The 13188-nt window shown below is 43.7% G+C and overlaps 1 protein-coding gene across 7 annotated transcripts in view; it reads left to right on the top strand.

Annotated features, from left to right (window-relative positions):
• Positions 1–13188, top strand: part of RESF1 (retroelement silencing factor 1) — a 34396-nt gene that overhangs the window by 11645 nt on the left and 9563 nt on the right. For 6 of the 7 annotated variants that reach the window (XM_068190880.1, XM_068190876.1, XM_068190878.1 and 3 more), the window contains 2 exons: positions 2958–3046; positions 7686–12990. In XM_068190880.1, the coding sequence (XP_068046981.1) occupies positions 7725–12990 (5266 nt within the window). In that variant the 5' untranslated portion in view covers positions 2958–3046; positions 7686–7724. Of the gene's footprint in view, positions 1–2957; positions 3047–6810; positions 6855–7685; positions 12991–13188 lie in introns of those variants that run through there. The other variant, XM_068190879.1, reaches the window with a different exon arrangement.

Genomic DNA, 13188 nt, shown 5'->3' with positions numbered 1-13188 from the left:
ATAAAAGGACCCTGATTTTGTGTTTAGCTGAGGGATGAGAATTTGACATGAAAATTGTAGGGACACATTTTCCTCGCCCTCTGCAGAAGGGGCACCTTTTGGTAAGACTTGTCTCCTCGGCTGTGCTGAGTGTTTTGACGTGAGAAATTGAGCTTGTGATTGCCATTGTATTGTCAGGGCTATATTTAGCTGCTCTGCAGTTTATGCAGATACTGCTGGCACTGCAAAAGAGCAATGTCTGTTTCATTTAGTAAACCATAGTACTTGTGAACCTGGCTGGTTCTTTTGAAAGCAAGTAGACTATTGGAGCACCCAGTGCTAGGCCTTTAGTTATGTGTTCGTAACAAGTCTCTGCTCTTAAAAATTGAGACTGGGTTTTTATAGCAATCCACTGTCAGTCAGATATTTCTGGGCTGCTGTTTCAGCTCAGCAGCCTTTAGCTCAACAGTGTCAGGCAATTTATCAGTACTGTCACTTCTTGGTTGCTTTATCATGAATTTTGTTATATTCTCACCCTGTGCCAGTTTCTGCCAGGAAACATTGTTCCTCACATCCTCAGAATGTTCAGCTTTGGGATTATTGAACCAGGTTGGTCTCAGCATTGTTCTACACCAAGTGCAGCATGATCCCCCTTCTCCATCCATCACTGACAACTTTTACAATCGGGGTATTGTTTGGGCTGCTTTACCCCCACGGAGGCAGAGTGTCCTGTTCCAGTAGCCCTGGTCAGATGCCAGGACCCACTGGACTTGTGAGCTGACTGGCTGGGGCTGTTAAAAGGGGAAGGGGTGCAAGTGAATACTCACTGTTTCTTCAGTGCTCTAAAAAGAGACATGATGAATTTTGGGGCTTGTAGGATTACAGAGTGTTAACCTGTGATGGGTCACTGGAGGTAGGGAGGTGCATCTCAGAGTCTCCAAAGTAGGGGGAGTTTGATTCAGAAGTACCAGGAGATTGTACCTTCCCTGGAGCATCATGGAAGGTCTGGTCTATGAGTGGTTCTGTCTGTGGAAGTAAAAAAGCTAATGCCTCGTAGGCATTTGTAGGCCTTTCTAGTTAGAAATATCTGCAGCATGGCCTCACTGAGTAAGAGTGGCCAAATTATTGGAGTGAAATATTTGTAAAAGGACCTACTGTCTGAAGCTTATCTGAAGCAGTCTGTATGTTACCATTCTTGCTGGTAGCTTACTGCATCTTGCTTATCTGACATGTACCTGAGGTCCTGTGAAAAACAAGGCATGTAACACAGAGGTATATAAATATAAACTCTGTCACTGCCCCAGCTGGGCAAGGTTCAACTCAGCAGAGGCTGTTACTTGGCTGCTCTTTTTGGTGCATAGCCCTGCAGCTACTTGCAGTGAAAAACTGCTGCTGTGCAGACCTGAACAGAATTGTATTGGAGTTACTCCACAGCAGAGGTTAGAACCTCTCAAAAACAGATCCTCAGGCTGGCTGGCTCTTAGGGAAGTTGCACTTGACTGACTTTGGGAAGGGCTGAAGGGGCTTCTGAAACCTTTGGACTACTGCAGAGGGTGAGAGAAGTGGTCCTCTCCTTTATGATCAACTGAAGGCAGAATTTTGACTGCCATGAGGACACACAGATGATGATGATGCCATTGATGGTGCCATCTGCCTCCAAATGGGAAGTCTCTGTAAGGTGTGCCCTCCATGGCACCTGAGAAGGATCATCAGGTTCTGTCTGGGATGCTACCTGTATGTCTGATAAGTTTGGGTAACCAAGGGCTGGGGGGGTTTCCAGCTGATGAAGTGATGGGAGGGGCACTAGGGCACTTGCTCAAGCCCTGGTGGGAAAAGGTGCAGCATAGGGGCTTGTTGGCAAAAGCTGGTGAAACAAGTGTTGGGGCTCTGTGTGCCTGGAGCTAAAGAGGCTTTCAAGATTCCTTGGGTCAGGACCCTTTAGCACAGGCTTAAGGGGGTTTTTAACTACACTGACACAAGGTGTTTGGTGGTAACTGTGGCTGCATCCTGACAGAGGAGGCAGGATGACAGAACGAGCATAGCAGAAAATAGTTGGTGGTACATATATGTAAAACCTTGTAAAAGAAAGTCCTCGTAAAACATGGTTTAGGCCTTGCTATTCTGGCTAGGCTGGCCTGTTGAGTTCTCATGAGAAAAGAATCATAAGAATGAGAATCAGTTTGCATAACAATCTATTTTTGTGAGAGAACAGTTTGCACCTGCAAAAATAAGGAGTCTATCCCATGAGAGTCCGTGAAGAAAAAATGTAAACATACCTAGAAAGAAAAAAGTTTGATGGACATGTACGCTAGCCATTACCAAGCAATGAAGTGAGTTTCAATGATTTGCTGACCTATTAGATTCCAACAAGGTGCCTTCTGTTAGAAATGAGAAGCTTGACTCAACCAATATATCAAGCAGCAATTCAATTTATTAATTAATATGGTAACATATGAGCAAAGACAGCACTGGGTACAGTGGTGGGGGTTTTCCCCTCCAACCACACACCGGTTGTGGGGCTTGCTGGTATTTATTGATCATATTCATGCATATTCATAAGCTTTCCCCAGTAGTTTCTATTTCCTATTTTTACATGAGCTTGCAGCAGCTTCTATTTCTACCTTTTGACATCACAATTCTATACTTTAGGATTGTAAATCTATGACAATGATGTCTGGTTCCTTTCCAATTTCTATACTTTATTGTGATCTATTCCAGGCTTCAATATCCTAGGATGTACATCCCAGGATGTATGTCCAGATGGTGGGGTCCAGCTTCTATTATCTAGGATCATTAATGTATGGTAGTGATGTCCAGCTTCCCTTTTCGAAATCATTAATCAGCAAACTTGATGTCCATCTTCCTTTTCCAGGAGCTTGGGATAGGGTCACTTCCCAGAAAATGTAAATATCTTAAGTTTCCTCTGCATTTGTCTAATTCAAGGATGTGATTTTATTTTATCCCCAATCATTTTTCAGGAAATACCCAGTGAAACATTAGCAGCCTGAAAGCTTTACCTTGGATGCAAAAGCCTGTTTTCTTCACTGAGATTCCTGCATCACTGTAAGTATTGCCTGGACACTGATGTTGATGTTTTTTATGAATTTCATATGTTACTTCATTTTCCTGTCTTCTTTTGTTATTGGTATCTTATGAGAGCAGAGAAAGAAAAAGAGTGAAGAAAGATAGAGCTGTCTTTGAATCTTGAAAATAACACCTACTAAATTATAACACTGGGTCCTTTGTTTTTTATAGGCTAGATATAAGTGATACTTTTCATTCTCAAATTTGAAATCAGAAGAGTCTTAAAATCTAAAAGAGCCCATGAAGGAAAGTCAGGAGCCGTGGTGATTCGGGAGAAATGGCATGAAACATTCTGTTTAGAGACTGTTTAACACCTGCACAAAGCAAGGTGTTCTGTGCTAGCTGGGTTTGACCACATTGAGAAGAGCTTTTTGAGGTGCAGACAGACATTCATTCTTGTAGTTTGTCATGGGGGCTTTTGTGGATGTTCTCAGTTCAGTCAGGGAGAAAAGGAGAAGGATTTCTAACCAGGCGAGAGCCTGGGAGACAGTTGGGAAAGAATGTAAATAATTCTCTAATCTATCTTGTCGTTCACATTGTTTATAGATAGGTTCTGCCACCGTGCATCATTTACTGCACACCAATGATGTGAGAAGTTTTTACTCTTAAGACCAATGAAATTAGTCTGCATGATATTCTCTATAAATAGAGCGATGCTTTTGAAATAAATCGGAGTTCATTCTCCTGGCCTTTGATTTGGAGTCATTTTCGTTCCCGTCCTGGTCTAAGGTGACAGGCTTTTGTGCTTTTTTGTGCATTTTTGAAGGCTGAAATAGTGTTTGGCTTTGAAAACACTGTCTCTAAAAACTTAACAGAGTAAAACAGAAAGAAGGCACCCATTGGCTGGCTCAGCTGCAGTGCTGCCATCCATGCATCCTATCATCCAATCAGCTTTCTGCTCATACGCTGTCCATGCGTCCTATCATCCAATCAGCTTCCTGCTCATATGCTGTCCATGCGTCCTATCATCCAATCAGCTTCCTGCTCATACGCTGTCCACGTGTTCCTCCAGCCAATCACAACCTCACTCCCAGCTGTCACTCAGCTGCTGTGGCAGTGATATCCCTGCAGCTTGGCCCAGCCCCCAGTGACAGCTGTGGTATGGCAGTGCCTGCACTGGGGGAGCCGCCCACGCGCTACAGGCGGCCCTGTGCCTCAGAGGAGCGCGGCTCGGCTGCTTCTGCTGCCAAGGGCCCCGTGCTCTGGCTGCTGCTTCTGGGTGGATGTACGATACAAATGCTCTGGTGGCAGCCACCGGGCCGGCTGTGCTGTTGTCACTGGGCCACGCTTTGTGTGTGACGTTGCCGTACTTGATGGGCTGGCAGTCCCTGATGTGCCTGTGGCTGTGCTGAGGGCTGTGCTGCCATGGGGGTAGGGCTGCAGCAGAGGCTTGCTTGGGGGGCTCCTGGCGCTGCAGGCCACCTGCAGCAAGCCGAGCACTGCCAACATACCTGCCAGGACTGTCCTGACCCCTGCTCACCCCAATCCCCATCCTGGGGCCAGCCAGCTCTGACTCCTCCATGCATGTCCAGAACCCAGAAGTGCACAGCTAAAGCTGCTGCCAGAGAGTTAGTGTTACAAGCAGCAGTTCCCACATTTCGGCATGCTCTAACCATATCTGCTATGTCACAAGTACATGGGTTATGAACAGCAAACAGCGCTTTTCTACGATCTTCATTCATGTTTATGAAAGCAAGCTACTGCCACAGAATAGTTCTGCCCTCATCACTGTTGACTTGTTGGGAGACCATGGCATGCAGTCTGTCCAGGAGCTGCATGAACGACTCCGCTAGACCCTGTAAAATCTTAGCAAAAGAAGATTAGGATCAATACCCGTCCCCAGAGTCGCCGCAGGGCCTGCAGGGCTAAGCGAGCGACGGTATCACGTACATCAGGCGGGTAGCCTGCCTGTGCTGCAGGGACTGCGAAAGCATTCTCTCTGCTCAGCTGCGCAATGGCGATTGGTGAATTTCTGTCCTGCAGCACTTGGGCTGTACACAGCTCTCGGTAATCGGTTAGCCAGACTGCAAACTGCATTGCTGTTGGGTTAATTTTCATTATGCTTTTCCAGCTGTGGGGAGTCAGGACGTATGTGGTACTGATGGATTCTAGGTAGCTTAGGGCCTGATGGGAGGATAAGCCACTTTCTTTTACTAGCGTCCCCAGTTCTTTAATTATTTTATAGTCTAGCTCTCGGTATGCTGGGCGCTGGTTTGGCACATATATTACTGGGCAGGCTGTAGCGACTGCCAGTTCGCCCTCCTTCGTGGTGGCTTCCCGGCATTTTTGCCATCGCTGGACTACTGTGTCGCCATTTTGGGCAGGGAATGAGCCCGCTGCCCCCTTGCAATATGGGAATTCCACATGGAGGGGGCCAGCCACGCAGGGATTTTTATCAGGGTAAGGCAGTTCTGCAGGGCTTGGGTTAATCTTGGGATAAGGCAATTCTGTGGGGTTTGGGTCAATCTTGGGATTGTGTACAGGTTCTGGTGGTGCTGAGGGTTCAGGGGAATCAGCTTCCGAAGCCGTGTAATGGCTGACATTCATGTGACTTCCTTTAATGGCTGCCATGATTGTCCCTCATGTAGTGAAAAATCTCTGCCCTACCGCTTGCCAGGTTTCTGGTTTAAGGGGTCCATTAAAGGGAAAATCTTTAATGTGATTAGACTCCCAGTCCAGCAGGGTGCTTAGTTTCACATCAGCCATATTAATAGATTGCTGATGTAGGAGCCACAAAGCTCCTGCTTCGTTCCAGGGATATTCCACCTCCCATATTTGCTCCCACTTGTCTATTCACCGTCCAGGTGAGGTGTGCGCACTTTTATATTCCTGAGTTCCTTCCTGAACTCCTCCTGGATCCTTCCCTGGATCCTTTTCCGGACTCTTCCTGGCTGGTTCCTTGACCTAGTGGGAGTTGCAGCTGGAGCGGACTGCGCACCCTGCACCACCTTATAGGTCCCAGTTTGGGCCAGCCATTTACAGCAATGGGGAACAAAGTGACACAGACTCCCTTATGCAGCTGAAGGAGATCAGTTTATTGTAGAAATCACACTGTTTTTATACCTTTAATCTCTACCTGACGTAATTGAAACCAAACCGAGACCTAACAGAACTTAATAGAAAGAAGGCACCCATTGGCTGGCTGATCTGCCATGCTGTGTCCACGTGTCCATGTGTCCATGTGCTCCCACTTGTCTATTCACCGTCCAGGTGAGGTGTGCGCACTTTTATATTCCTGAGTTCCTTCCTGAACTCTTCCTGGATCCTTCCCTGGATCCTTTTCCGGACTCTTCCTGGCTGGTTCCTTGACCTAGTGGGAGTTGCAGCTGGAGCGGACTGCGCACCCTGCACCACCTTATAGGTCCCAGTTTGGGCCAGCCATTTACAGCAATGGGGAACAAAGTGACACAGACTCCCTTATGCAGCTGAAGGAGATCAGTTTATTGTAGAAATCACACTGTTTTTATACCTTTAATCTCTACCTGACGTAATTGAAACCAAACCGAGACCTAACAGAACTTAATAGAAAGAAGGCACCCATTGGCTGGCTGATCTGCCATGCTGCTGTCCATGTGTTCTACCATCCAATCAGCTTCCTGCTCATATGGTGTCCATGCGTTCCTTCAGCCAATCAGCTTCCTGCTCAAACGCTGTCCACGTGCTCCCCCAGCCAATCCCAATCTGGCTCCCAACTGTCATTCGCTCAGTGTCTCCTGGCTCCTAACTGCCTCTCAGCCCTCCGGCTTCCAGCTGTCCTGCCTGCAGCTGTGCCTGTCCCGCAGGGCCTTCTGGTGAGCACAAGCCTTAATCACTTTGGTAATTATATCCCCACGTCCTACAGTTGGTAATCCATGTGCATTCTGGAATATAACACATGAAGACTTAGAGATACGTGACTTTGTCAGCTCTCGAAGGTGTAAGTACTGCAGTAGCAGAAGTGTTGCTGTCATCTCCATGCGTCATGCCTTCTCCCAGCTCAGTAAGTTAATGCTACCAACAGAATTAGGAGCTCTTAGCTTGTAGCTCACTAGAGGCACAGTCGTACTCCTCAAAATTAAACTAGTGGGCCACATTACTATGAGAGATTCTTACTAAACTGAAAGTAATTTTTCCATTAATTTTGTTGTATTTAAAGGTGAAATTGAAATTGAGTCTTACTGTCTGAAAACCCTGGCCTATATTTTATTGTAGGTAATTTATTCTATAGATATTTCTTTTCGTTCAGCTCTTAAATATTGTTTATTGTGTCATGTTATACACATGCCTTGGGTTTTTTTTCCCATTGTTTTTGGATGAAGATGTTAAATAACAGCAATCTACTGTTAAAGTGAAAGCTTGATAGATAATAGAATTAGCAGAATAACTTGAAGGTTTTGTTAGTCATTAGATAGTCAATAGAGTTGTTAGTTGCTTTTCTTTTTATACTTTACTGTGTTCTGGGAAACAATTCATGCAACTTGACATTGACAGTATTGATGTCCACAGGTTGTGCTGGTGGGGTTGCTCTCCTACCCAGCAATTTAGGTTCAACAGTTCTGTTCATGATGCATTCTAAATCACTTCTTAGTAAGTGAAATAGGTCTCGATCAAAAGGTTGTAATTTTTGTAAAATTTTTTTTTAGCATTTTGGTTTTGCCTGAAGAAAAGGAAAACAAGAAAAGATGGACTGGAATGTAAGGCCAGTCCAGAATGCTGATGCAAATACAAACCTGCAAAGTGAAGGAGCGTGTTTCACTCAGTTACTTCCCAATGGACATGCCTTTCCTCAGACAAATGTCAACCCCTCTAAAAATGCATGCACTCATGCTGAAAATAACCAAATCGTGTATATGCCAACTATCAATGTTGCCTTCCCTCCTGTAAATGCTGAAGGATTCAAAACTTCAGATCAAACCTCACCAGGAGCATCTGTAACTGGTAATAATTTTTTTATGTCAAAATACTCAGTTAAAAGACATCCACAGATGTACGTAACAGGTCTAAAACCTCCCATTCAGAATTCGCCTTTGCGGCCAGAGATGACACCGACTTCTTGGCCAGTCTCTAATCCCTACAGTTATCCCTGCAGAAATGTACCTCCCATGTCCTCTCAAATGAACACAGGAAATAATGTAAGGAACGTGCTTGGGGAGCCTCAGTACACCAATACCAATGCTTACAACATGCAGCCTGAAATGCTGCAGCACAATTCCCTGAGACTTGGAACACTACATCAAGGTGGCATTCATCCCCAGAATAATTCTTTTCCTCTTGGTACTTCCGGGCAACATGTCCAACCCCAAATATTTAATTCCAATAATCAGTGTAAAGTTTTGTATTCAGTGAATCAAAATACTGGGACAAATGTACAGATGCCACAATTTCAGCAGAGTCAGACAACACCTGCTGTAGGAGCAGAAGCTCCTAGAGGATGTTCTGCACCATCTTTGTTGCCTGCCAACTGTGTTTCAAGACCTGCTGCACAGTCTTCAATGGGTGTACCACAGGAAATGCAAAATGTACCGAATGGATACAACATTAACCAGCAGAGGTGCTCACTGGATCCAAAAAGTGCTTCTGGGTATAACAGTATTCAGCAACACTGTCAGAAGCAGCAATCTGGAGAAGTCAGTCAATTCGTCAGGAATGTCTGTAATCCAAGTGGAAGTGTGACAGCAAATCGGTCTTTTAGTGAAAGTTCTGTGTCATCCCCTGGCATTCCCAAAGAACTGCTTGATGTTGTGAAAGAAATAGAAGCTCTTTCTTCAAAGCCACTGAGTGATCCTGCTTCAGTTCCAGAGAGCCAGACTAGCAGTTTGATGAATGGGCCTGTTAATGCTCAGATTTCTTCAGCAGCAGCAACACATGGAGCAGGAATTACAAAGGAGAGACTAGCTTGGGAGGCTGAAAAGCTGAAATGTCTTAAAAAAAGGGTTGTCCTGCTTGAAACGGTTCATAATTATAAAAAAAAAATCTATAATGAAAAAAATACTCTTCCTCTTCCTCCTAGTTATCCACGTTCTCCTTCTAATTGTCTTCCATGTGTGCCCAAACAAAATGTACAGCCTTCCCCATCTGAAGCAGTGAGGACAGAGAGGCCCACACTCATGGTTCCACATGAAGAAAGAAATGACAAAAGCCTTGCCAGTGCTGATAACAGAAAATTGGAGGTGACTCAAAGTAACCCTCAGGTGAAGCAGGGAAGTCTTTCATCAAGCTTCACTCCTATTCCCTCTCAGAGCAAACTCCCAGCTCAATTTAATAATCCTGATAGCACTGTGGAACAAAGGGATGTGCACGCCTTGGCTTCTTCTCAAGGAACTGTGACTTCCTCGAACAATGCTTCGTGTTTTACTCAAGCAGGGAGCTCTGTCAAGACTGCATCAAAGACTCTGCAAATTGGCCCCGAGAACTCATCATTCCTTCAGTTCGTATTGAGCAGCACAAATGTGCTGAAAGAGAAGACAGCTGGTGCTACTGCTGATAAAATACTGACGAATCTCCTGTGTAGTGAAAAACCACTGCTCGATACATCTGTCTCAGGTGGAAGCTTGCTAAAAGACACTAGTGAGAAGAATGTAGAAAGTCTGAAAGGTGAGCAGGCATCTGTGGCTCACACCAAGTCTCCTGCATCAGAAACAACTGCATCTGGTGATGCTCAATTGCAGACGGAGGTAACTCAGAAAAAAATGCCATTCACTGAAAATGCATCCTGTAGCCAGAGCAATTGTAGTTACTCTATGGAAGAGCTGGTTGCATGCCTGCGCTTGTGGGGGAAGTATCCACCAGAATCTGTAAGTGTGGAAAATAAACAATCAAATGAAAGCCCCACAGCAAATCAGGTTTCACCCTCCAATCAAAACACAAAGAAGGGAGAAAAAAAGGATGTTCTGGCTAGCATGGATGAGGCTGTTTTGCCTGTAACAACTACTTCTGTGGGACAAAAACTTGATACACTGACTTCCAATTTGATAAAAAATTTTGAACCTCAAGTTGCAGTTGTCTCTCCTTTAGTCCTTTGTGAACAAAAAACACTAAATGAGCAGGCAGGCAAGATCCCAACACCTGAAGGTAAAACCTATCCAGCGATCAACTTGGGGAGCACATCTAGCTTGCAAGAAGAGGGGGAAAATGGTTTAAGTGTGGCAAATACTGACAAAGGAACAATAGAAAATGCTTGGTCATCACCCAGTGATTGTGTTCTGGAACAAAAAGTGGACTCAGATTTGCAAGAGATCAAAGTAGGTGATGAAAACCAAAGGAAAGTTAGTCAATCTGCACAAGATGCAAGAAAAAATCTGCAGCTTGGATTACAAAACAAGGCTCCTCTTCCTGAATCAGGCATAAATTTTTGTAGTCAAATCTCTCAAGAAGGTACAAGAGACCATGAAGACAAGCAGGCTGTGTTAGAGGAAGGAGATACATCCACAGCTGTGCTGGAAAATGACATGTTTTGTATTTCTAGCGTATGTTCTCTTGTTGAAGGTGATAAATTTTATAACCCACAAATAGCAGGCATGTTCAAGTCAATTTATGAGACACAGGCATCAGAAGGAAACACATCTGGTGCAAGGCAAAAGGAACAACATCTGGACTTGAATAAAACTGAGCTGAGCAATAACACTGCCCAAAGAGAGAGCTTGCTGCTAAAGATGTTGGAAGAAACATCAAGTCATTTGGAGAAGGAAAGCAGTGGCAATCCTCTTAAAGCATTTTCTACCTCTGAACAAAACATGTCATTCAAGGCATCTTTCAAGCATCCTGAAAATTCCTTAGAAAGTCTTGCTAATATAAATCAGAAGTTAGCTCAAAATTCATTGGATTCCTCTATCAGCATAACTGCTAAAACAAATGCACCTGCTGTTTCAGGAGACCACAGTAAACAAAATTCCATGCCCAGTAAAAATAGCACGGAAAAGGAGGTGAACTTTTTTGGAGCAAAACCTAGTAAATATCTAAAAGATCAGCTGCTTTCTCTAGTGAAAGAGTTTCCATATGGCATTGAAGGTGCTGATATGCTAACAAAAGAAGCAGTACAACATCGTTCAGTGGCTGAAGGGACAGAGAATCGGTCTCAAAAAGAGGTTAAAATTTGTGACAAGAATTCTCATTTGAAGGACCCAGTAAATCAGACTAAAATTGCAGCGGTAAGATCTGATCAGGTTCAAGAACTGTCTCCTGGGCACAACCAGTGTCCCTCTAGTGACAGCAAGAGAGAAGTGAATCAACAGTTAGAAAAGGCTTCAGCTGACAAGGACGACCTTGAAGGCAGTGTCCAGCCTAGTCAAGATCTATGTGAGAAGGAGAAAACCCCACAAGAAACTTCTAATCCCAGTGAAAAAAGTGAAGATTGCCCTTTAATGGGTGGTGTATCTGTAGCTTTTAAAACACCACATTGTCCCTCTCAATTAGAAACATCTGGTTCAGAGAAAAAGGATTGTCAGCTTTCAAAAGCTGAAAATACTGACTCTGCAGAGACAGAAGAAAACAACTGTCAATCTGATACCTTGAAAAAGGAAAACTGTGCTGTGGGAGACCTGACAATTTCTGAAAAAATCCCAGACAGTGTTAGCAAAAATAAAGATATTTGCAAATACACTTCTGAAATGAACAAAAAACCTAGGCTGAAAGTGGATAATGAATACAAACTGCCTACAACACAGCAGGAAAAAACTGGACCAGTTAATTCCTTTGAAAACCAGGATGCTGATAAATACATAAGCAGCAGTTCAAAGGAACATCTGCAAATTGACAAAGGAACCCAAGTGTCAAGTAAAGAATTTAATTTTTTCAAAAAAGAGCACCAGACAGCCTCCCAGGAGTTACCAGAAAAAACTGATCATACATATGCAGACAACATGGCAAAGTTGTCCATAAAAAAGGAGAGAGTTTTCAAAACTGAGTCCCTTTCAAAAGATACAACCAAACCAGGTTTGACCATGAAATCCAAAACAGACATTCACCAATCTGTGAAGTCAGAAACTGTTGAAATTAAGCACTCTGAAGTCAATCAAGGACAAAAAATTAAAACTTGTGAAGAGAACTCAGCTGAAGAACAAAACTGTAAGGAACAAAAGGAGGTGCTTAGGCAAGACGTAGGAATTAGTGTCAAAGAGCAAGTGAAATTACCAGCAGAAATAAAACATAAAAAATTGAGTAGTTACCGAGCTGATGCTGTAAAATTCTCAGATAGTAGCACTGTAGACCTCAAATCAAGACACACAAAATATTCGCAGCATAAATCTATGAAAGTTCATCCTTTGCAGGAGCAGCCATACAAACGGAAGATGAAGGAAAATATGGTTGGGAAGAGAGAATTTAAGAAACCAAAGCTGGAAGAGGAAAGACTGAAACAATCTGAAGGAAAGAGTTCTAAGCAGCTTGCGCACAATTGCTTGCTAAATGCTGACAAAGTTAAAAAACTGAATGGAGAAAATGGTTGGAAACCAAGGAGTTCCTTAGCAGATTGCTCTGTGCTTAAACTGCAGAGAAAAAGGGCTCGATCTTCTAGCATGTCTAAAAACTTCTTTTCTAGCAAAGAAAGACATCTCGACGGTCAAAACAAAGACAAGTGCTCTGAGAAAATGTTTCCTGATAAAAATCTTCTGTACCTAAACAGAAGAAATAACAGACTAAAGCTGCATCTTCAAAAGGAACCCAAGAAACACTACCTGAACAGAGTGGCATTTAAACGTACAGCACAGGAGCGCATCTATCTGACGAAATTAGAGACATCACCTGTCAGACCCGTCTGGCATAGAACCACCAAAGTGTCACAAAGCAGCAACTCAAAAAAAGATGTGTCTGTCTCGACAGTTGAGAAATCATGCAAACAGGAAGTCCTTGAGTTCAAGCTGTGTCCAGAGATACTGTTCAGAAATCCAGCCCCTGGTGAAGAAAGCTTAGCTGCAAAGAATTCTCCAGAAAGAGATAAAGTCGTTGTAGAAGGTATGATGGTCTCTTAAATATTCATTTGTAAGTAAAAACTATGTATTTGTTTTTAAATTCATGTTGCACAAAGCTACAGACAGTGAAAACATGGGACTGTAGAGGCTGAAGGCTGAGATATCCTAACTTGCTCTCTGACAGACCACAGCTGTGTCTTCAGCTGAAAAAGAACATGGGAGTTTTCTTTCCATTTTCTGT

This window comes from Anomalospiza imberbis, chromosome 5 (assembly GCF_031753505.1).
Source record: "Anomalospiza imberbis isolate Cuckoo-Finch-1a 21T00152 chromosome 5, ASM3175350v1, whole genome shotgun sequence".
Lineage (NCBI taxonomy): Eukaryota > Metazoa > Chordata > Aves > Passeriformes > Viduidae > Anomalospiza > Anomalospiza imberbis.
This window is presented reverse-complemented; position numbering and strand designations above follow the sequence as displayed.